Source organism: Papio anubis, chromosome 14 (assembly GCF_008728515.1).
Source record: "Papio anubis isolate 15944 chromosome 14, Panubis1.0, whole genome shotgun sequence".
NCBI lineage: Eukaryota > Metazoa > Chordata > Mammalia > Primates > Cercopithecidae > Papio > Papio anubis.
This window is the reverse complement of record NC_044989.1, coordinates 32749231-32774208: the sequence shown is the minus strand read 5'-3', so window position 1 is coordinate 32774208 and position 24978 is coordinate 32749231. Positions and strand designations below refer to the sequence as shown.

At 42.5% G+C, this 24978-nt stretch overlaps 1 protein-coding gene across 7 annotated transcripts in view; it reads right to left on the bottom strand.

Moving 5' to 3' along the window:
- LTBP1 (latent transforming growth factor beta binding protein 1) overlaps positions 1-24764 on the bottom strand; it is a 454228-nt gene extending 429464 nt beyond the window's left edge. For all 7 annotated transcript variants that reach the window (XM_031655059.1, XM_031655061.1, XM_021924743.2 and 4 more), the window contains exons 1-2: positions 24122-24764; positions 22986-23056 (exon numbers count right to left, since the gene is read on the bottom strand). In XM_031655059.1, coding sequence (XP_031510919.1) covers positions 22986-23056; positions 24122-24618 — 568 coding nt within the window. In that variant the 5' untranslated portion in view covers positions 24619-24764. The remainder of the gene's footprint in view (positions 1-22985; positions 23057-24121) is intronic.
- Between the last annotated feature and the right edge of the window lie 214 nt (positions 24765-24978).

Below are 24978 nucleotides of genomic sequence, written 5' to 3'. Positions count from 1 at the left end.
GAGCAAAAAAAACAAAACTGGAGGAAGCACACTATCCGATATTAAATTATACTACAGAACTATAGTGACCAAAACAGCATGATACTGGCAAAAAAACAGATACACAGACTAATGGAACAGAATAGAGAACCCAGCAATAATCCATACATCTACAGTGAACTCATTTTTGACAAAGGTGCCAAAAATATACACCAGGGAAAAGACAGTCTTCAATAAACAGTGCTGGGGAAACTGAATATCCATATGCAGAGGAATAAAACTAGATCCCTGTCTCTCATCATATACAAAAACCAAATCAAAATGGATTTAGAGGCTTAAATCTAAGACCTCCAACTATGAACTTACTATGAGAAAACTTTGGGGAAACTCTCCAGGACTTTGGACTGGGCGAAATTTTTTCAAGTAATATCCTACAAGCAAACAAAAAAAAATGGACAAATAGGATCATATAAAGTTAAAAAGCTTCTGTATAGCAAAGGAAACAATCAACAAAGTGAAGAGACAACCAAGAGAGTAGGAGAAAATATTTGCGAACTATCCATCTGACAAGGAATTAATAACCAGAATATATCCGGAACACAAACAACTTTACAGGAGAAACTTGAATAATTCAATTAACAAATGAGCAAAAGATCTGAATAGGCATTTCTCAAAAGAAGATATACAAATAGCAAACAAGTATATGAAAAGGTTTTCAATATCATTGATCATCAGAGAAATCCAAATCAAACCACAATGAGATATCATCTCACCCCAGTTAAAATGCCTTTCATGCAAGACAGGAAATAACAAATGACTATGCTAACAAATGAAATAACAAATAACAGCTGCTATGGAGAACAGTTTGGAAGTTCCTCGAAAAACTAAAAATGAGCTACCATCCAACCCAGTAATCCTACTCCCAGGTATATACCCCAAAGAAAGGAAATCAGTATATCAAAGAAATATCTGCACTCTTACGTTTATTGAAGCATTATTCACAATAGCCAAGATTTGGATAAAGAAACTGTGGTACATATACACAATTGAGTACTATTCAACCATAAAGAATAATGAAATCAGCCAGGAGTAGCAGCTCGCGCCTGTAATCCCAACACTTTGGGAGGCCGAGGAGGGCAGACCACTAGGTCAGGAGCTTGAGACCATCCTGGACGATATGGTGAAATCCCGTCTCTACCGAAAGTACAAAAAAATTAGCAGGGTGTAGTGGCGTGCACCTGTAGTCCCAGCTACTCAGGAGGCTGAGGCAGAAGAATCACTTGAACTCGGAAGGCAGAGGTTGCAGTGAGCCGAGATCGCACCACTGCACTCCAGCCCAGACAACGAGAGCGAGACTCCGTCTCAAAAAAAAAAAAAAAGAATAATGTAATCCTGTCATTTGCAACATGGATGGAACTGGAGGTCATTATGTTAAGTAAAACAAGCAGACACAGAAAGACAAACTTCTCATGCTCTCACATTTGTGGAAGGCAAAAATTAAAACAATTGAACTCATAGAGATAGAGAGCAGAATGATAGTTATTAGAGGACTTGGGAAGGGTAGTGTGACTGGGGCAATGTGGGGATGGTTAAGCGGTACATAAATATAGTTAGACAGAATGAGTATGTTCTGTGTATTTGATAGCACAATAGGGTGATGATAGTCAACAATAATTTATTGCATATTTAAAAACAACTAAGAGTATAATTGGATTGTTTGTAACATAAAGGATAAATGCTTGAGATAATGGATACTCCGATACTCCATTTACTTTCATGTGATTATTACACATTATACTCCTGTAATAAAATATCTCATGTACCCCATAAATACATATACCTATTATGTACCCACAAGAATTAATTAAAAAATGAAAGAGAAATGAAGATGTTCTCAGACAAACAAAAGTCAAGGAAATGTGTTGCTGATAGAACTGCCTTGCAACAAATGTTAAAAGAAGTTCTTCAAAGAGAAGACAAACAACATAGGGCAGATACTCAGATCTACACAAAGAAAGGAAGAGCATCAGAGAAGGAATAGTGAAAGTAAACTAAAACACTTTTATTTTTCCAATTCTTGATTTATAAGTTTGCTCAAAATAATAGCAACAATACATTCAATTGTGTGTGTGTGTGTACTTATATATAAGTGAAATAAGTGACAGCAATGATACAAGGAATGGGAGAGAGGAATCAAGATTATTCTGTTATTATAAGGTATTCACACTATCAGTGAAGTGGTATAGTGTTACTTGAAAGTGGACTTGAATTAGTTGTAAACATATATTGCAAACTCTAGAGCAACAACTAAAAAAGTTTTTAAAAAGTATAACTGATATGCTAAGAAAGGAGAAAAACAGAATCATATAAAATGCTCAATCAAAACCACAAAAGGGGCCAGACATGGTGACCCATGCTTGTAATACCAGCACTTTGGGCAACCAAGTCAGATGGATCACTTGAGTCCAAGAGTTGAAGCCCAGCCTGGGCAACACGGCAAAACCTCATCTCTACAAAAAATACAAACACAAGGCCAGGCACAGTGGTTCACACCTGTAATCTCAACACTTTGTGAGGCCAAGGCAGGCAGATTACTTGAGGTCAGGAGTTCAAGAGCAGCCTGATCAACATGGCAAAACCCTGTCTCTACTAAAAGTACAAAAATTAGCTGAGTATGGTGGCAGGCACCTATAATCCCAGATACTTGGGAGGCTGAGGTAGGAGAATTGCTTAAACCCAGGAAGCAGAGGTTGCAGTGAGCCGAGATCACCCACTGCACTCCAGCCTGGGTGACAGGGTGAGACTCTAAATTTAAAAAAAAAAAAAAAAAATACACACAGACACACATACACACACATACACAAATTAGCCAAGTGTGGTAGCACACACCTACAGCCTCAGCTACTTGGGAGGCTGAGGTGGGAGGAACACTTCGGCCTGGGAGATGGAGGTTGCAGTGAGATGAGATTGCACCACTGCACACAAGCCTGGGCAACAGAACAAGATTCTCTTTTTTAAAAAAAAAAAAAAAGGGCAGAAAAAAAAGAGTAGAAGACAAAAAGAGGAACAAAAAACAAGGGCAATGAACAGAAAACAGTAACAAATACAGTAGCTATTAATCCAACTATCTCAATAATCACTTTAAACATCAATGGTCTCAATACACCAATTAAAAGGCAGAGACTGTCAGAGTGGATCAAAAACAAAACCCAACAATATGTTGTCTACAAAAACCTACTTTCAATATAATGATTGACATAAATGAAGAGTAAAGGGATGAAAAAAATATATATCATGCTAACACTCATCAAAAGAAAGCAGAAATAGCTACATTAGTTTCAGAGAGCTGTCTTCAGATCAAGGAAAATTATCAGGCATAAAGTGGAGCATTACATAATAATAAAAGTGTCAATTCCCCAAGAAAACATACCAATCCTAAATGTGTATGCAACTAACAACAGAGCACCAAATACCTAAGGCAAAAACTGATAGATGACCCAGCATGGTGGCTCACGCCTGTAATCCCTACACTTTGGGAGGCCAAGGTGGGTGGATCACCTGATAAGGAGTTCAAGACCAGCATGGCCAACACAGTGAAACCCTATCTCTACCAAAAAATACAAAAATTAGCCAGGCATGGTGGCATCCACCTGTAGTCCCAGCTACTCAGAAGGCTGAGGCACAAGAATCTCTTGAACCCAGGAGGCAGAGGTTGCAGTGAGTAGAGACTGCACCACTGCACTCCAGCCCGGGTGCCGGAGTAAGACCCTGTCTCAAAAACAAACAAACAAGCAAACTGATAGAAATGCGAGGAGTAATAGATGAATCCATAATTACAGTTGAAGACTTCAATACTCCTTTATCACAAAATGAACAGATCCAGCATGCAGAAAATCAGTAAGGACATAGTTGGAATTCAATACAACCATCAACTAGCTGAATATAACTGGCATCTATTTACTCCTTCATCCAATGACAGCAGAATACACATTTTACTCAAGCTTACATAGAACATTCACCAAAACAAACCACATTCTCAGTCATAAAATACATCTTAACAAATTTAAGAGTAAAAATCATATAATATCCATTCTCAGGTCATAACGGAATTAAACTAGAAATTTATAACAATAACTGGAAAAATCCAAAATACTTGGAGATACGGCAACATAATTCTAAATAAAGCATGGGTCAAAGAAGAAATCTCAAGAGAAATTTTAAAATATTTTAGACCTAAACGAAAATTAAAATACAACTTAATGGAATTTGTGGGATACAGTGAAAGCAGTGTTTACAGGGAAATTCATAACAATGAATACATACATTTTTTTAAAAAGAACTATCTAAAATTAATAATCTAAGCTTCCACCATGGGAAACTAGAAAAAGAGCAGTAAATTAAATCCAAAGTAAGCAGCAAAAAAGAAATAATGAAAATTAGACTAGAAATCAATGAAATTGAAAATAGAAAATAAACAAAAGAAATAAATGAAACCAAAAGCTGGCTCTTTGAAATCATCAATATAATTGTTAAGCCTCTAGCCAGGCTAACTAAGAAAAAAAGAAGACACAAACTACTAATGTCAGAAATGAAAGCAGGAACATCATTATAAATCCTATGAACATTAAAGCAATAATAAAGGAATATTATGAATTCTATGCCCACAAACTCAATAATCTACATGAAATGGATCAATTCCTTAAAAGACATAATCTGCCAAAACTCAAGAAATTGAATCAATAATAAATAACCTTTCAAAACAGAAAACAGCAAGTCAGGACGGGTTTACTGGTCAATTCTAGGAAACATTTCAGGGAGAAAGTATATTAATTCTCTACAATCTCTCTCAGAAGATAGAAGAAGATATATTTCCTAACTCATTCTGAGGCCAGCATCACCCTAATAACAAAATCAGGCAAAGACATTACAGGAACAGAAAACTACAGACAAGTATCTCTCATGAACACAGATACAAAAATCCTCAACAAAATATTAGCAAATTTGAATGCACAACGTATAAAAACAAATACACACAACAACCAAGTGGGATTTATCCCAGATATGCAAGATTGGTCCAGCATTCAAATATCAACATAATCCATCACATCAACAATCTAAAGAAGAAGAATCACATGATCATATCAATAGATACAGAAAAAGCATTCAACAAAATCCAACACCCACTTAAACCAGAAATAGAAGGGAATTTCCTTAACTCGATAAAGAACATCTACAAAAAACATACAACTAACATCATACCTAATGGTGAGCAACTAGCTTTTCTGCTAGGATCATGAACAAAGCAAGATATTCTCTCTCATCATTCCTTTTCAATAGTACTGGAAGTCCCAGCTAATACAATAAAACAAGATATAACACCAAAGGCACAATCCATGAAAGAAAGAATTGATAAGCTGGACTTCATTAAAATAAAAAACTTCTGTTCTGAAAAAGACACTGAAAAGAATGAAAAGACACAGAATGGAAGAAAATATTTTCAAGAGACATGTCTGATAAAGGACCATTATCCAACATATGCAAAGAACCTTAAAACTCAACAATAAGAAAACAAACAACTTGATTAAAAACTGGGCAAAAGACCTGAACAAATACCTTACCAAAAAAGCCCAAGTACCTTAGGCTTATAAAAACATGTTCAACATCATATGTTATTAGGGAATTGCAAATTAAAACAAGATTAAAACCACTACATACCTATTTGAATGGCCAAAATCCAAAACACTGATGACAACAATAAATGCTGACGAGGAAGTGGAGCAACAGGAACTCTCATTTGTTGCTGGTGGGAATGCAAAATAGTATAGCCATTGTGGAAGACAGTTTCAGTTACCACTTCTTACCAAACTAAACATACTCTTACTATATGGTTCAGGAATCACACTCCTTGGTATTTACACAAGAGTTGAAAACTTATGTCCACACAAAAACCTGTACAAAAATGTTTACAGCAGCTCTATTCATAATTGCCAGAACTTGGAAGTGACAAAGATGTCCTTCAGCAGATGATGGATAAATAAACTATGGTACATCCAGACAATGGAATATTATTCAGCACTAAAAAGACATGTGCTATCAAGCCATGAAGACACAGAGGAACTTTAAATGCCTATTACTAAGTGAAAGAAGTCAATCTCAAAAGACTACCTACAGTATGATCTCAACCATTTGACATTCTGGAAGAGGCAAAACTATGGAGACAGTAAAAGGATCAGTGGTTGTCAGGGTTTAGACGGGAAGCAAGGATGAGTAGTCAGGGTGCAGAGGATTTTTAGGTCAGTGAAACTATTCTGTATGATACTGTAGATGTATGTCATTATGTATTTGCCAAAACCCCAAGAATATACAACACCAAGAGTGAACCCTAATATAAACTATGGACACTGGGTGGTAATATAGGGGTTCATCAATCATAATAGGACAGGGACAGGATTTTGATGGTGGAAGAGGTTGTATGTATGTGCGGGCAAAAGGTATACAGGAATTTTGTACTTTCTGTTCAATTTTGCTCTGAACCTAAAACTTCTCTAAAAAGTCTATTTAAATACACTATTTAATAATCCCACTGTCCACTTTGGCCATGGAGCTATTGCTTTAATCTGTAACTTTGTCTTCATTATTCTATGGTTTTCCCAACTGAGACTGAAGGAGTAAAGACTATTTCCTTTTTCTTTTTTTTTTTTTTTTTTTTTTTGAGACAGTCTTGCTCTGTCACCAGGCTGGAGTGCAATGGCGAGATCTTGTTTCAGTGCAACCTCTACCTCCCGGGTTCAGGCGATTCTCCTGCTTCAGCCTCCCAAGTAGCTGGGACTATAGGCGCCCGCCACCACACCCAGCTAATTTTTGTATTTTTAGCAGAGACGCAGTTTCACCATTTTGGCCAGATGATCTCGATCTCTTGACCTCGAGATCTGCCCGCCTCGGCCTCCCAAAGTGCTAAAGTTTTTTAAGTATTAAAAAACATTTTTGACATTAAAAAATATTTTTGACATAAATTTTTTCAATGTTACAAATACTTTTTAATTTACTTAGTATTTTAGGTAATTCCTCAAATTTGAATTTTCTCAAAATTTTAACACCATTTTCTAGGACTGTGGCCTTTATATGATATTTAAACATCTGGATGCTTCATCAGAAGTTAGCACACAGATATTTGGAAATAGCTACATGCTACCGGCACTGGGAAGAAAAAACAATCTATTTACTTCTAACGAGGCATAGCTATTACTACAATAACTGATGATTTTAGTAAGTTTCCCCTGGGGAAAAATGCCTTTCTACTCGGAGAGAAACAAGCATTTTGTTAAAAGACCTGATTTTTATACAACATTCAAGTGACACGTCTTTGCATTTATTTATTTTGTGGAAAGAAAAGAAAAGACGCATAATGGGGAAAATAGTCCCTATTTCACAGGACAAGCAAACCAGCTCCTTTTTCAGCTCCTTCTACAAAGGGCCCTAGTCTTGTAATAGGCAATTCCTTTCCTAAATACACATCTAATAAAAAGGCGTGTCATTGCTGAAATTCTCAACTGGGCTGTTTCCAAACATATGATGCATTCCTCCAGCAGCTTCCAGGATGGAGTCAGCATGACCCCAAGGAACAACTGAGCAGCACAGCCTCGTCTCCTCTGCATCTGAACTTCTTGATCTTGACACGAGGAAGCAAAATCCCTGCCAATTCCAAGCGCATGCTCTAGACGAGAGCTTGTTCTTCATTTCACTTTCAAATTATTTCAGAAACGAGTAATGGCACCTATTTCTAAAATAAAATGTTGCTCCTTCGTTACTTTTATTAATTTTGCAATACCTTTCTCATCATTCTTTGCATTTGATATCTTGTATTCCGGCATATGTACTTTAAACTCAGGGCCCCCAAGCTTCCGTGTGGATTGGTCAGATGCGTGTTTGTGAAAATGAGGGCCAAGGGGTCTACTCCCAGGGGTTCCAATTCGGTAGGTCTATGGGAAAGCCCCACAACCTGCATCTGTTACACATCCCACAGGGATTCTGTTGTAGGAGGTCCTGGAACCACACCTTGATAAATGTGGCTTTGAAGAATATGAAGAAGTGTGCTTTAGGCATCTTTTATGTTAAGGAACAGAACAGAATCAGGAAGACATAAAGGGACAAAACACATTTACAGGTATATTCACTGAATGAAAACTGGTTTCTTTGCCCCTCCTCAGCGAGCATACAGTATAGAATGTGTATTAATGTGCATGGTGGCCAGGTGCAGTGGCTCACACCTGTAATCCCAGCACTTTGGGAGGCCAAGGTTGGAGGATCACTTGAAGCAAGGAGTTCAAGACTAGCCTGGGCAACACAGCGAGACCCCACCTCTACAAAAAAGTTTAAAAAAAAAAAATAGCTGGGCATGGTGGCATGCACCTGTAGTCCTAGCTACTCAGGAGACTGAGGCAGGAGGATCGCTTGAGCCCAGGAGTGCAAGATCACAGTGAGCTATGATCATGCCACTATACTCCAGCTTGGGTTACAGAGTGAGACCCTGTCTCTGAATAACAATTAATAACAATAATAACAACATGCACAGCTATATCTGCTCCAATTCCAAGGTTCCCATCTGACACTGGGGAAAATAATCCATTCCACTGGGCTTTATACTATACAAACTCATCCTTAGGCAGAAATGAAGGGGGAAAGGATAAATGAAGCCTCTCCTCTCCAAGGCCTGGAGCCCCAAAGAGCTGATTTCCCTGTCCCCCTCATCACACCACAGTGATCATAGTAGGGTGGGGGATGTGGAAAGGGAGGAGGAGATGGGTTCTACTAGAGCAGTGGTTCTCAAGCCACAGCTGTATCAGGATCCCCAAGAGGCCTGGTTAAAACACAGATGGCTGGCCCCACCCCAGAGTTCCTGGTTTAACAGGGCTGGAGAGTTTGCATTTCTAACAAGTTCCCAGGCGGAGCTGACGCCCCTGTTCCCGGGTCTATACTTTGAGAGCCACTAGCTAAGTGTCTGTGAACTGCCATTCAAGCACGCTGTATTAAAGGAAGAAATGCGGAAATTTTGCCAGAGAAAAGAGCCTCTACCACTCAAAAACAGAGCATTCCAAACTTACACTAGACATTTGTTGTAATACACATTCTCGTAAAACAAAAAGAACCGTTTAATAACATAATCTCAGTAGCCATTGATTTAAATGGATTTCAGCTGGTCCTCCACTCAGAAACAAATGTAACTTGCAATGCTTATTAATCAAGAAACCTTACTGAGGGTCTATTGTATATATAGAGAACTGCTGTGTAGGCCAATCTCCTAAATGGATGAAAAGGGAAAACAAAAACAGTCTCTACCTTTAATTTACTGATTGTCTGTATTATTTCACCTCCAATTACTATGAAATTTTGGACTAACTTAACATAATCTTTTCACTATCTCAAAATAAAAGAAACAGGACTCTCCTGAAATAATTCTTGTCTTTGCATGAACCCTACTTTTAGGAGAATAAAATAAATTCCAGGGAGGGTAGAATTAAAGTGGAGATGTAGGTATTTTTGTTTATTTTCAAACCAACTTCTAGGAGGTATACCAGAGACACTGTTGGTAAACTTGATGGTCAATATATACATCAAAGTCACATTCCATTTTTCAAGACAAGAAATGCACCAACACATTATCAAAAAATGTGTACAAAGTGGTCATAAAAACCTTATTAATAAGGTCACCTTATGTTTATATTGCCCTTGTGTGAAGCATTGAAGCATTTTCTTTTCTTTTTTTTTTTTTTTTTTTTTTTTTGAGATGGAGTTTTGCTCTTGTCGCCCAGGCTGGAGTGCAACGGCACAATCTTGGCTCACTGCCACCTCCACCTCCTGGTTCAAGTGATTCCCCTACCTCAACCTCCCAAGAAGCTGGGATTACAGGCGCCCACCACCATGCCCGGCTAATTTTTGTATTTTTAGTAGAGACAGGGTTTCACCATGTTGGCCAGTCTGGTCTCGAACTCCTGACCTCAGGTGATCCGCCAGCCTCAGCCTCCCAAAGTGCTGGGATTACAGGCATGAGCCAGGGCACCTGGCCCCTTTTGTGAAGCACTGTGATGAGCCTCATTTGACTTGATCTTTACCACAAAATGGGAGGCGGAGTCAATGACTAACCCAACTTGAAAATTAGATGTTGGGCTGGGGGGATGCACAAAACCTCAGAGCAGCATTCAAATGTTCCAAAAATATTTAACTCTCACTTTAACACATCCTATCAGCTCTCTGTAGATTTTCTATGATCATCAAAATAAAGGAGTGAGCATTTTTTTAAATTTAGTACCATGTGAGGATCCCCATTAATTTGACTTTTAACACAATAGTGACCGGTGACTTGGCTTTCTTCACCCTCACACTTTCATCCTAAACTGCAGCCTCACAGCTCTCTGGTGAAGGTCTTGCCTTTCCACCAGAGCTCGGCAGAGGTCCGGCGGGTCCAATCAGCACAGGGCTGGTCTGGCAATCTGGGCACCAGGCAGGTGGTCAGGCTATGACAATAATTTGTGTGTGGACTTGGGGACTTCGCATTCCGTGTGTAGTTTTTCTCATCAATAAAAAATGCAATCAAAGTGATCTAATGAATTTTCTACTTAAGCTATTTTTCCATGCCTTAAAAAATACTAAATCCTTTATTTTCTTTAATTTCTTAGTAATAAAATACACTTGTATGCACTCGAGTTGTATAGTAATCGTGTTGACTGTGCTTGTATTGTACAGTCTCCTCTTGTTATCTTATCTGTGGCCTTGCACAGCCTGTAAGACCTGACTTGGGATCCAACCCTATCATCATATCGCCTGTTACAGGAGCCCTCACTGACAACCCAACAATAATGACCTGTGTTCCTACGACAAGCCAGGCCCATCCCCACTCCAAGGCCTTTGTGCTAGCTGTTCTGTTGGCCTAAAATACTCTTCTCTCAGACCCTTTCATATCACACAGGCCTCACATGTCACTTCCTATAGAGACCTTCTTTCAGCCCTCTCCCCACCTCCAATTCCAGCTCCTGTCACTCTCTAACCTATGACCCTGTTTTAGTTTTTTCAAGTACATGGTACTTGGGGATCTAAAATTAGAGGGAAAAATCATACAACATTCATTTTACTTAGTCCCAAATCTCTATCAGATGATGATATTGAGTAGAAAGATTCTAAAATTGGCAGGGAGAAAGAAAAAGTCATCTTAACATCTTCTGTGTACCAAAACCTAGTATATAGGAGCTTGGTGAAAGTACAACAAATGAATCATGCATTCATTCATTCATTGATTCCATAAAGGTGTACATGCTTACCGGGCACTGAAGACAAAAAGATGGCTATAGTATAATCCCTACCCTCACAGAGCAGGAATGCCAGACAATACATAAATGTCTACGATGCAATGTGACAAGCATTCGGAGCAAAGAAGATTTGTATGCCTCATATTCACAACAACAACATGAATGAAGTTGTGTGATGAGGGTACTCTTCCCATCTGAAGGTTGAAAAAAGTCTCAGAGGAGGTCATTAATCTGCTTGAAGTTTCACAGCCATTGAAGAGGCAGGAGTATCCTCACCCTTGAATCACCATAGTAAATGATTTATGAAGGTAAAGTGATAAGTCTCGGCTAATTTAAATAGCTTTTACAATAATCATATTTTGAAGATGCTAAGTGTTAACTGTCTACTTGCTATGGTGTGAACATGAAATGCATATGGGAGGATGGAGACTCTACATTTTAATTAAAAATAGCAATAATAGGCTGGGTGTGGTGGCTCACACCTGCAATCCCAGCACTCTGACAGGCCAAGACAGGTAGATCACCTGAGGTCAGGAGTTCAAGACCAGCCTGGCTAACATGGTGAAATCCCGTCTCTACTAAAAATACAAAAATTAGCCAGGTGTGGTGGCAGATGCCTGTAATCCCAGCTACTCGGGTGGTTGAGGCAGAAGAATCGTTTGAACCCAGGAGGCTGCAGTGAGCTGAGATCATGCCACTGTACTCCCGCCTGGGTGACAAAGCAAGACTCCATCTCAAATATATATACACACACACACACACACATATATATATACATATATATATATGTATATATATGTGCACACACACACATATATATACACACACATATACACACACACATACATATATAGCAATAATAAAATGAAGTTCATGAAAGATTAAAAGCCACATTGGAATTGTCTGGTAATTCCACAAAGAAATAAAACCATGTTTAAATTTACAAAGACAAAAGATCCTTATCCTTCTATTTTCCTTACTTTATTATGATATTTTTGGTTAGTGGCCTCTTACTGGTAGCAAGCTATCTCCTCTATAAAAATTCCGTCTAACTGCATAATCCAAATCCCTCTAAACAGTCACCTCCAGCCACTCAGTTTTCACCTCTAAATAATGATCTCACCAGTTCAGTAAAGTTGGCCACATCAACTTCGGATAGCAACACCTTCCTCCAATTCATCTTCCCATCCACTGACCAAATTCATCTTTCCTTTGGCCCAGCAGAACCAAGAGCATGTATTAAAAAACCAGCCCATCCATCTTCTAGTTTACAAAACACGACACTTTCAAACTGTTTACTTATGTCCATGCCAACAATATTACTCAAATGTGGTGGAGTAAAAAAGCCACAGGGAATAGCGTAGTTGGCCAAGAGCAGTATATGGGGATCTAAAATTACAGGGAAAATCATACAACATTCATTTTACTTAGTCCCAAATCTCTATCAGATGATGATGTTGAACAGAAAGACTGTGAAATTGGCAGGGAGAAAGGAAAAGTCATCTCAAAGTTTGGGCCATGCCAGAGCAGCCTTACAGAGCAAAGGAAGGAGGAAACAGAGTAAGGTGCTGTGCCCTTGAAAAAGCTGTCACAATCAGCAGTGTCTGCTGGGCAAGGAAAAGTACAAAGACAAAATGCAGGAAAGAAAAGCAAGTGGAAATTATTGCCAAAAGGTGAGAGTAAACAAAGAAAAGAGAAAGCATTCTTTCTATAGTATTTAGAGGACAGCATTAGCAACACAGCAAAATCAGAGATGCTAGTTCAACTCAATTCTATTCTATTCCTAGGTAGCATTTGTACTGTGGCACTTGTACTGTGGCAAAGCAAGGGACCTGCTTCCCAGGAGCTCAACACTGATGAGGGGACAGATGCCTCTTCCACCTGGCTCAGCCATACCCAGAGCCAACTAAGAGTGAAATCAGAGTGCTTAGGGAGCATCAAACAGAGTCTGCTTAGGGAGCAGCAAACAGGATCAGCCCCCAAGGATCTCAGAAGAGGGACATGGAAGAAGCAGTGGTGCCCAGCAGGAAGTGGTCCTGAGCAGACAAATGAAAGGTGCTGAGAGCTCATTTTGGTCAACTACTGTGCAGGGGCCCTGCTCTCTATGCACTTTTAATGTATTACCTAATGCAGCCCCCTAGCAAGCCCCTGGATGATTACAGAGACCATCTTTATTCCTATTTTGTGAATGGAGTTAACTTAGCCCTGCTCCAGGTCTCAAGCTTGACTGTTCAAGGTCACACAGTGAGGAAGTATTAAGGTCAATTAGGAGCTCCGTATTCTAATTCCAAAGACTGAACTTCCAACCACTGAGCCATACTGCCTCTCATTCAAAGCCAAACTGAGACCAAGTAAGGGGAGGAAGAGGAGAAAGGCAACAAAAGCAGGTAAGATAGAAGGGAGAGGAGGGGAGAAAGCAGTGGCACTTCCTTCTTATAACCACACAGTTTGGGGTCTCGATGGCAATGTATGCACAGAATTTCAGTACCTAATGGACTGTCTCTACGTGATGTGCTCAATCCATAACAGGCAGGGAAAATTAACAGACACATATCAGTTTATACATATACAGGCAGACCTCATTTTTTGTTGCTTCACTTTACCGCACTTCGCAAACACTGTGTTTCTTACAAATGGAGGGTTTGTAACAACCTTGCATGCAACAAGTCTACTGGCAACATTTTCCCCACAGCAAATGCTCACTTTCTGTCTCGGGGTCACATTCTGGAAATTCTCATAATATTTCACACTTTTTCATTATTAATGTATCTGTTATGGTGATATGTGATCAGTGATCTTTCATGTTACCATTGTAATTGTTTGGGGGCACCACAAGTCGTACCCAATATAAGACAGAAAACTTAATTGAGAAAATGTTGTGTGTGTTCTGACTGTTCCACTGACTGTTCCCTCATCTCTCTCCCTTTCCCTGGGCTTCCCTGTTCCCTGAGACACAACAATATTGAAGTCAGGCTAATTAATAACCCTACAAGGGCCTCTAAGGGCTCAAGTGAAAGGAAGACTCACAAATCTCTCACTGTAAATCAAAAGCTAAGTGAGGAAGGCATGTAGAAAGCCAAGATAGGTCAAGAGCTAGACCTCTTACACCGGTTAGCCAAGTTGTGAATGTAAAGAAAAAGTTCTTGAAGAAAACTGAGAAGTCAATGCCTGGCCTCAATGTTTCAAAGGATGGGCTGACTCTCCTTTTAGGGGCTAACGCAGCTGGTGGCTTTAAGTTGAAGCCAGTGCCAATTTACCATTCTAAAAATCTCAGGGCCCTTAAGAATTATGCTAAATCTGCTTTGCCTGTGCTCTGTAAATGGAACAACAAAGACTGGATAACAGTCCATGTGTTTACAGCATGGTTAACTGAATGTTTTAACCCCAATGTTGAGACCTATTGCTCAGAAAACGTTCTTTTCAAAATATTACTCCTCACTGACTATGCACTTGGTCACCTGTAAGCTGTGATGGAGATGTACATGGAAATTAATGTTATTTTCATGCCTGCTAAAACATCATGCATTCTGTAGTCCATGGGTCAAAGAGTAATTTCAACTTTCAAGTCTTCTTATTTGAGAAATACATTTCATAAGGCTATAGCTGTCATAGATAGTGATTCCTCTGATGGATTTGGGCAAAGTAAATTGAAAACCTTCTGGAAAGGATTCACTGTTCTAGATGCCATTAAGAACATTCATGATTTATGGGAGGAGATTAAAGTATCCACATTAACAGGAGTTTGGAAGAAGCTGATTCCAACCCCAATGGATGACCCGGAGAAGTTCAAGACTTCAGTGGATGAAGTCACTGGAGAGGTAGTGGAAATAGCAAGAGAATTAAACATGGAGCCTGAAGATGGGACTGAATTGCTGCAATCTTATGTTCGAACTTGAACAGATGAGGAGCTGCTTCTTATAAATGAGCAAAGAAGGTGGTTTCTTGAGATGGAATCTAACACTGGTGAAGATGCTACGAACATTGTTGAAATGACAACAAAGAATTTACAATTTTATATAAACAGATGATAAAGCAGCAGTAGGGTTTGAGAAGACTGACTCCAATTTTGAAAGAAGTTCTACAGTGGGTCAAATGCTATCAAACAGCACTGCATGCTACAGAGAAAGTTGTCATGAAAGGAAGAGTCAATTAGTACAGCAAACTTCATTATTTTCTTATTTTAAAGAAAGTGCCACAGCCACTCCAACTTTCAGCAACCATCCATATCAAGGCAAGACCTCCCACTAGCAAAAAGATGATGCCTCACTCAAGGCTCACATGATCTTTCCACTTTTTAGTAATAAAATATTTTTAATTAAGGTATACACTTGTCTTTTTAGACATAATCTATTATTGTACACTTAATAGTCTACAATATAGTATAAACATGACTTTTACATGCACTGGGAAACCAAAAAATTTGTGTGACTCACTTTATTGAGATATTTGCTGGAACTGAACCCTCCATATCTGAGGTATGCTTGCAAATACAGCCCTGATGTATTTTTCCGTAAGTACCAAAACAACCAATTTGTGTCACACCAACAAATTATGTAATATTTTCTCTCCACTAAGAAAGCAGGAAACCATTAGTAAAACATGCATTTGGAGAAAGATAAGACCAGTTTCTCCTTTATGTATAAATCATTGTACTGAACTACCACATCGGGGAGCTTTTAAAAACATGACCCTGATAGGCAGCTTCTATGTTTGTGTGTACTTTAAAAATTTTGTAACTAAAAAAGAAAACTTTAGTGGAAAAAAACACCCAAGTGTTCCAAAGCGTTTAAATCTTTTTTTAAAGGTACTCTATGTAATCAGCAATAATTCTGCAAATTTCCAGCTCTCGCAAAAATATACATATATATATTAAACATTCAACTAACTAAAGAAAAACTGGATGTAAAAACCGCATGTGCGGCAATCTTTGACTGTACATAACGTTCTTCAAATCCAAGCTATCCCAATGTTTAGAGGGTTCCTGCCTTGAGAGGTTTCTCTAAATTGTTAAGCATTGAGGTTGGCCTTTAAATTCCCACATAAAGGGTCATAAATATTGCCCAGGATTGAGTTCCTTCTGGATCAGTTTCTCAAACTGTGGGCCACCTCCATCAGCATAACTTGGGATGCTTGTTAAAAACCCCCAAAGATTTTGATTCAATTCGTTGAATTTAACAAGTTTTAACATTTTTAACAAACTTTTCCAGTGGTCCCGCTGGACATTCACGTGTAAGAAACACTAATCTAGAATCTCTTTAAAAGAGCCCCAGTAAAAATGGCCAGAGGCATCACCAAAATTACCTGTGGCCAATTCCTCATCTCTCCTATCACCCCCTGGAGCAGCCAGAGCTGCTGCTGCAATAGAAGAGTAACCAAATTAGATCCACAGTCACAGACTGTTCGGCAGCGGCCCAGTCAAAGTCCCGCCCACCCATCCTTGGGTCAGCTGCTAGGGTTCCCAAGTGCCACCAGAATGAGCCAACTCTCAAAGGCCATCTCTCCAGCCTGTGCGCAAGGCATCCATGGGCTTACATCATGAGTTGAATTGTACTCCCCCTACAAAAACAAAAAAAAAGTGTTGAAGTCCTAACCCCAAGTACCTCAGAATGTGACCACCTTTGAAGACACGTTCTTTACAGAGGTAATCAAGTTAAAATGAGATCATTGCGGGGGGTCAGGGGTAATCCAATGTGACTGATGTCCTTATAAAAGGGGGAAATTTGGACACAGACACCCACAGAAGACAATGTATAAAGACACAGGGAAGAGATGGCCATCTACAGACCAAGGAGAGAGGCCTAGAACTGCCTTCAGAAGGAAGCAACCCCATCAACACCCTGACATCGGGCCTCTGGACTGCAGAACTGTGGGACAACACATTTCTATTGTTCTAAGTCACCCAGCTTGTGGAACTTGTTACAGAAGCCCGAGAAAATTCACATAGCTTGGAAAATCAAGAAGTGAAGTTAGGCAGTGGAAGCCAATCCAGGTGACTGAGGGCTGTCAGGACAGTTTTCAGACCAAGACCTCAAGAAAGAATGTCACAGCACTGGATGTCCAGGAATCCCAGGGCAGTAGGAAGAGCCACAAGATCTGCAGTGGCATCTGAGCACTGCCCCACTGTTGGGAATAGGGGTAATAAAGCATACCCACCTCAACGACACCCACAGGGTGTGAAGATCAAGGAAACGCTCTCTGTAAGCTCCACAGCACCCACACAAGTTACCCCCACCCCATCGGCAGCTCCTCTCTGCCAGACCTGATCTTGGTCCATATTAAAAGGGTGGTGACATAACCCTCGCACTCCAAGTCACCTCTGTTCATTGCTAGGAAGGACTGGGAAGCAAAATCTGCACTTTAGGAAAATTTAATTTGAGCTCTCAAACATGTTTGGGTACGTCTGAAATATCCAAGACAACAAATAACAGGGGCAGAAACAGCAAAACCCCGTGGTTGTCAAAGGTCCTTTCAACAAGTCGGGCTTCCCAAAGGCCAAGGGTTCACTGGGCGGCAAAAACTCCGATAAAGCAGAGCAGGCAGGGAGCGGGCGGTGTACTCAGCAGGCCCACGGGCTGGAGGAGGGCTTCATCATGAAGGTTTAAGCACTATTACAATGTAGAATTTATGGTTCCTAAATGTTTATTTTAACTAGTCTTGAGAACATATACTTGACCTGGTGTGAACTTGACCTCTGGGTTCCTCTCTCTTTACCGAGGTTGTCTGTGCCACATAACAAGATTCTCCAGCTGACCCTCCCACATGGGGGCTGGGGTGGCCCTACCAGCAGTTGCCATGGTAAACCTCACTGCAGATCTATTGGCAAAGCAGCTGTCAATGGCCATAGCAGGCACACAAAAAATATATATAATCACTCTGGGCTCGACTCCCAAGTTTGGCAAGCACGATGCCAAGTCAAGAGGGATGGGGGACAGCCTGAGAGAGTTCTCTAGGTCACCTGAACTCCAGCCACATCACGCCCTCCTGGATGATGCCATCCACCACTGCGTCTCTGGGCACCAAGGGTGCATGTGACTCTGTCTCCTTTGCATATAATTTAAGGAAAATGGCTAGAGTTGGGTTTTTTCCCCTAAAGAGGCATGGGCTGAATGCCAATGGAAAAGCAATGGAATATCGATTTTCTGTTTCTTGCTAAGGAGAGAACAAGTCATTTGATGTGCCATGAGTTAAGTGAGTAAAAACAGACCTGCACTCCCTACAGCTGGCTGTGTTTCTCCTCTATTCATAGAACCTGGCACATGGTAAAAGCTAAACAGTAAATGCAAGAACCATCCATGCGTGTATGGAAGGCCTGCAACGTGCCAAGCACCCACTTTGGATTCATATCTGCCATCATCTCTTTTCTCTCTACCCCATAATCCTGCCAGCCCAGCCTCACTCTCCTCTCTTTCATTCTTTTGTATTGCCTATTCCCATGTCCAGTGTTCTCATTAAAGCTGAGCCTACCGGCAATGTCTCTGTCTGGCCTGCACTTACCCTGAGACGGGGGCGAAAACACTGGAAGAAGCAATGAGGCCATGAGGGGAGGTTCAGTTTGGGTATACGAAAAAAAAAAAAAAACTACAAAAATGATAGGAAGCAAAAATGTTACACATCAGGGGTTTAATGCCCCACTTGGAAGACAAAGTCCCTAACCCACAAAACCTTCCTTTAAATGTTAATTCCTTGGAAAGAGTCAAAATGTGGTCCATCTCTCCATCTCTGTTGTTCAAAACAGGTAACGCTACCAAGCGTCATCCAGTATTAACTAAAATGACACATCCCACACTATAATTTCAATTCCTAGGGATCCACACACAAAGGGTGTCTGGAAAAGCAACATTAACATGCAACCAGGCGTCTCTACATAGTGACTCGGTGGCTATAGCCCGGAGGACCACCTTGGTGAGTGCACGAATCTATTCTTTGCCCCTGTGTGGGTCTGCCGCTTGCTTGTTCACATCTCTCTGATTTGCAATTTAAGGTTCACTAAATCTTTAGTCTTCAGAAGCATTTGATCATGGTCCATTTAAATTAGGTTTCAATCAACTAAAAACAATCCAGACTTGCTCAAAGGGATACCTTATTTTCTTCACTGGATTAGGCAAACACTGAACAACATGAACACTTCCAATCTCTTAAACAGACATTTTTTTTGCATCAATTGGACATGACCTATATAAACTCAAATTCTTCATTATCTTCAACGTGTAATGACAATTAGAAGACATTCTGGGTTATACATTTAAATGTATATGCACATTTTATGATGACTATTATAAGGGGGAACTTCATGTGGGCATATCATTGGTTTTTGTATTCTTATGTGTAATAAACCATACCCAAGTGTAATTGTTCAATCTCAGCATAATAGGGAGGTGAGAGAAGGAAACCACAAACAGAAGAAAACCAAGTCATCGATAAAGCAGACAGAATTTACTTGGCTTGATCCAACACTAATCTCTAATATTAATCTTCCTGGTTTCATCAAGGCCTTCATACCCATTTTTTTCATCTTGACACGTGCAACCATCCTACAAAGAAGGTAAGGTTTTAGCACAGGCATTTCTGAATGGGAAAATACAGGCCAGACAGGTCAAGTGAACTCCCCGAGGCCACAAAGCTAGTGAGGGTTTCAGCATTTGAATTCAGGTCTTCTGGCCCCAAAGCCAGGAGTCTTTCCTGGCATCACACTACTCAGCCATGGACACAAGGTTTACAGCATCAGCGGGAGCCCCAGTGGTCCCATCTGAAGGTAGAAGGCTCTCTCAGCTCTCTGGACCTCCCAGACACATGCAAAGTAAGTCCCCTATTTTAAATATCCATCTCAGAGATACATTATTTTGGACTGCACGCTGACTACCCCAGCATGCCTTTTAAAAACACAATAATTTCTGAAGAAAGCTGTGAATTAAGTTTCTAGCATTTGTACCTAAATTCATTTGTTAAACTGGGAAGTACAGGAAGGCTAATCTTCTGAATGCTGAGAACCACGTAGATCCTGGTGTTGTCCAAGGGCTACCTCCTAGAAGCTGGTAGGAAAACTTAAGCCAAATGCTAGAAGCATTGGTTGTAGGTATCGTAAGATTAAACTAATATAGCAACTTCCTCTAGAGCCCTGTAAGTAACTTCAACCCTGATTTTTCTGACCAGCAGTCTTCTGTGATCTCTCTCTGGTTTATCAGGCGGCAAACCCAGCTAAACCTAGGCACACACACGTCTTTGCCTCTCTTGCCTGGAGAAGCAGGAAGCCATGAGGTGATTCCCCAAGATCTGGAGCATCTTGGGATCTTCTAGAACATCTTTGGATCCCCGAATCCCCAGGCAACCTGAAAATGGGGGCCTCTCCTCTTTTCAGAGAGGGCACTCAACTGCATTTGCCAAGCAAACTGATTAAAGCCTTAGAGCATTGTCTCCAACAGGCATCAAGGAGCTTCTGCCTATCTGTGAAATCTTACTCTGAATTCTTTTCTTTTCTTGAGGTGGAGTCTCTGCACCGCCCAGCACAATCTCTGCTCACTGCAATCTCCCCGACCCAGGTACAGGCAATTCTCTTGACTCAGACTCCTGAGAAGCTAGGATTACAGGCATGCGCCACCATGCCTGGGTAATGGTAATATATATATACATATATATATGTATATATATATATTTTTTGAGACAGAGTCATTGTCACCCAGGCTGGAGTGCAGTAGAGTGATCTCAGCTCACCGCAAACTTCACCTCCTGGGTTCAAGCGATTCTTCTGCCTCAGCCACCCCAGTTGCTGGGATTACAGGCACACACCACCACACCCAGCTAATTTTTTTGTATTTTTAGTAGAGATGGGGTTTTGCCACGTTGCCCAGGTTAGTCTCTAACTCCTCAAGTGATCCACCTGCCTCAGCCTCCCAAAGTGTTGGGATTACAGGCGTGAGCCACTGCACCAGGTCTACTGGCTAATTTTTTAGTGGAGACAGGGTTTCACCATGTTGGCCAGGCTGGTCTCCAACTTCTGACCTCAAGTGATCTGCCTGCCTCGGCCTCCCAAAGTGCTGGGATTACAGGCGTGAGTCATCGCACCAGTATAAAGATTAAATGTATTTTTAATCTTTACACAGCAATATCCCATTGCATTGGTGCTGTAACGGATGAGTTATCTCCATGTTACAGGCAAACCATATCATACCAGGTTTTGGACAGAATGAGTTACTGAGGGGAGGGGAGGGCATGTCATTTGGCCTGAGCAATGCTAAATTCTAAACAAATGCTAACACATTTCTGACAAGTATAATTTAAGAACTTAAAAGTGAAAAATTATGACTTAATCTAAAATGCCTAGAACCCTGAGCATTTCTGATCTAGTGGTTTGAATTTGATAGTCAGAAGGCTGTTCATGTCTGTAATTCCTGCTTGATCATAAGACATTATAAAACCTGTGGACATTCACCTTTTTACAAAAGTAAGGCCATTATGCCAAAGCCCTTCTGTTTCCTTCAGGATTGAAGACATTTTTCAACAAACAAGGTCACTAGATTGACTGTATCCGAAATTTTTTTAAATTCATCCACCTGGCCGGGCGCGGTGGCTCAAGCCTGTAATCCCAGCACTTTGGGAGGCCGAGACGGGCGGATCACGAGGTCAGGAGATCGAGACCATCCTGGCTAACACGGTGAAACCCCGTCTCTATTAAGAAATACAAAAAACTAGCCGGACGAGGTGGCGGGCGCCTGTAGTCCCAGCTACTCGGGAGGCTGAGGCCGGAGAATGGCGTGAACCCGGGAGGCGGAGCTTGCAGGAGACTGAGATCCGGCCACTGCACTCCAGCCTGGGCAACAGAGCGAGACTCCGTCTCAAAAAAAAAAAAAAAAAAAAAATTCATCCACCTGTATTTCAAAATCCGAGCATCAGAAATTTTGAACAATTCCAATCCACATAGGAATGCCTCGGTCTCTATGCAAAGAACAACTAAGAATGCTTCACTTTTTCTGAGGGGGAAGGTAAGACTCCTTTATGTCCAATGAGCACCCAATAGCATCAATTCATCAAGAAGAGCCTCAGAATACATTTAACCTGATCCTTAACTTCACAATGCATAGGAGAAAAATTTTCCAGTGTTCTCAAATCTATATGCATCATTAACACATTTTTTTAAAATACTGCTGGGCATGCATGTGAACTGCAGAAGCACTGCAGAGAACCCCACCCATCAGTTCTGAAGAGCAGCAGAGAAGTGCATTCTAGAAAACCATCAGGCCTCAAGGATGAAGGATTCTGGTTGCTGTTTTCAGGAAGCTATAAAAACTATCGATGTTTTACTCCAGAATAGGGCCCTCTACTCCCCAATCCCCTCCTGCCATCACCGTAAAGAATGTCTTTCATTTGTTGGTATCATGTTCAAATTAATTACACTGGTTCTGCCATATGGCATATCCTCAAATGGAAATTTTTTCCTAGCTCCTGATTCACAGATGTGCCAGAGTGATGAATATCTCTGTTGAGTTCAGAGAAATCTTGGATGCAATGCATTGCTGCTGGCATTGATACTAACATTACCCTGACCCAGCCCTTCCTAGGTGGTAATGAAGCCTGCAGGTAATGGATGGATCGTATTTCAGACTTCAACTTCCCCCGAGCCCTTTCAAGTGGCCCTTATGAGATGCCCCCATGTGGACACCCCCCCCCCCACTTTGCCTACTGTGCAGGGCCACTGTGAACGCGGCAACTTACGTTTGGTGCACCTCTGGGAGCCAGGGGCCTTACTCCAGCCATGACAGCACCGCCCTCCACAGACATTGACCCTGAAACAAAGCAAGATCGCTGAGTCCAGCAGCAGGAAGACTCCCTTCCCAAGAACCCAAGCTTCCAGCATGTTCCAGAAAGGCCAGCCGCCAGCTTCTGCAACCCTTTGGATGAGCCAGAGTCCTAACAGGTACCCTGGATGCCCAACCCAAAGCTGCCCAAGCAGAGGGGCAAGGCCCATACATATATCAGGGAATGCTGGGAGAACCAAAAACCCTGCATAACCTAGGCCTATACAGGAAGGGAGGACAAGGGCCCAACAAATGGTTTTCTTACCCCCAAATTACAGTAGCGCCAATTTTTTTTTTTTCTATTATCTGGGCCAACATTTTAAATTGGAAATGAGTTTCAGAGAGAACTGTCCAAAAAGGAGTGAGGTCACATGGCCTGCTATCACCCCCGAAAAAAACATGCCAACTAAGCAAAATAAGTTTTCCCCTACACCCCAACCTGAGACGAACTGGGGGAAATAGGAGGCCCACGAAGGGAAGAGACTATGAGCGCCTAATAACAGAAACATTCCAACCAAAACTTTTATCAATACCAAGACACCCCACCACAGGAAAGCAGACTCCACAGGTGCAAGGAAGTCCAAGCCCATGATTTCTCTGATGCTGAAAAGTTCCAGGCCGCAGAACAGGAGCTGGATCTTTACGGCTAGCCTGCCCTCAAAACATTTTTTTCATTAGCTAGACCAAAATTAAAACTCAGTTGCAGTTTAATTGATGCTGAGGGATTAAACTGTAGTGACCTCAAGTTTACGCCCATCTTCTAGGAGCAGTTGGGTTTGCGCGAAGAAGGTTACGCCCCAGGCAGAAATGCCTTTTGTGTTTACCCGCAGCTCGGTAACAATGCACTCGGAGTTTCACGTCAGTAAAAGTCCCTGGGCTTCCCCGCACTCCGCTCTTCCCGCGGCGCTCAGCGCAGGCGGAGGCGGGGAGAGAAAGCCGACCCACCGCGCGCGAGCGCCCCGGCCACCGCAGGCTCCGAGTGGCCCTGACCCCGCAGGTCCCTCAGCGGGCGGCGCGCGCGAGGCTGGCGGGCGGAAGGGGGTGTGGGCTTACCCCTGCAGCTGCTGCTTCTGGTGAACCTGCAGCCTGGAGCCCCCGCTGCTCTGGGTCTCCTGCGGCACCTTAGAGCGCACGACTTGCCTGCCTTGTTTGGCGAACGGGGCGGCTGCCGGGTGGCCGCCGGGCTTGGGGTGGAGCTGCCCGCCGGGGGCCGCGGGACGCGCCGGCTCCGGCGGCGGCGGCGGCGGCGGCGGTCTGAGCCCCTGCAGGGCCGCGCCGCCAGGCTTGCTCGTGCGCCGGGTCCTCTCCGAGGGGACCCCGGGGGAGGCGCGGCTGGGGGCGCCCGCAGCCGCCGAGCTGCGGCTGTACCTGGCGTTGAGCGCGACGTTGAAGGTCCGCGAACGCGGGGGCCCGCTCAGGGGCAAGGCGCCCGCTGCCAGGCCGGGGCCCGGGTGCACCACGTAGGTGATCCTCCGCACCCGGCCGTGCGCCGACGACGCGAGCAGTCCTGCCCAGAGCAGGAGCCCCCACCTGAGCCAGGCCCCCGCCATCGCGGGCCCCAGCCGGCGCGACCGGCCGCGCGCGGTCCGGCCCCCTCCCCCGGCCGTGCGGCTCGCCTTTCCCCGCGCGTTCGGGCTCCCCCGAGAGCTGCCGAGAGCTCGGGAAAGGCGGGAGGAGGCTCTGCGGGCAGCTGAGCGGCCCCAGACCCCGGCCGATTGTGGCGGGGAGCAGGGGGCGGGCGTGGGGGTGGGGAGCGCGTAGCCCGGGGAGCGGGGAGGGGCGAGGGGAGCGGGCAGTGCAAGGTGAGGGTCCGCGCGCCCGACCGGGGGTGCAGCGCGCGCCGCGGCGGGGCCCGGCGAGGGTGGCCGAAAGCGAGCGAGAGCGCGCGGGACACTCCGAGGCAGCCCCGG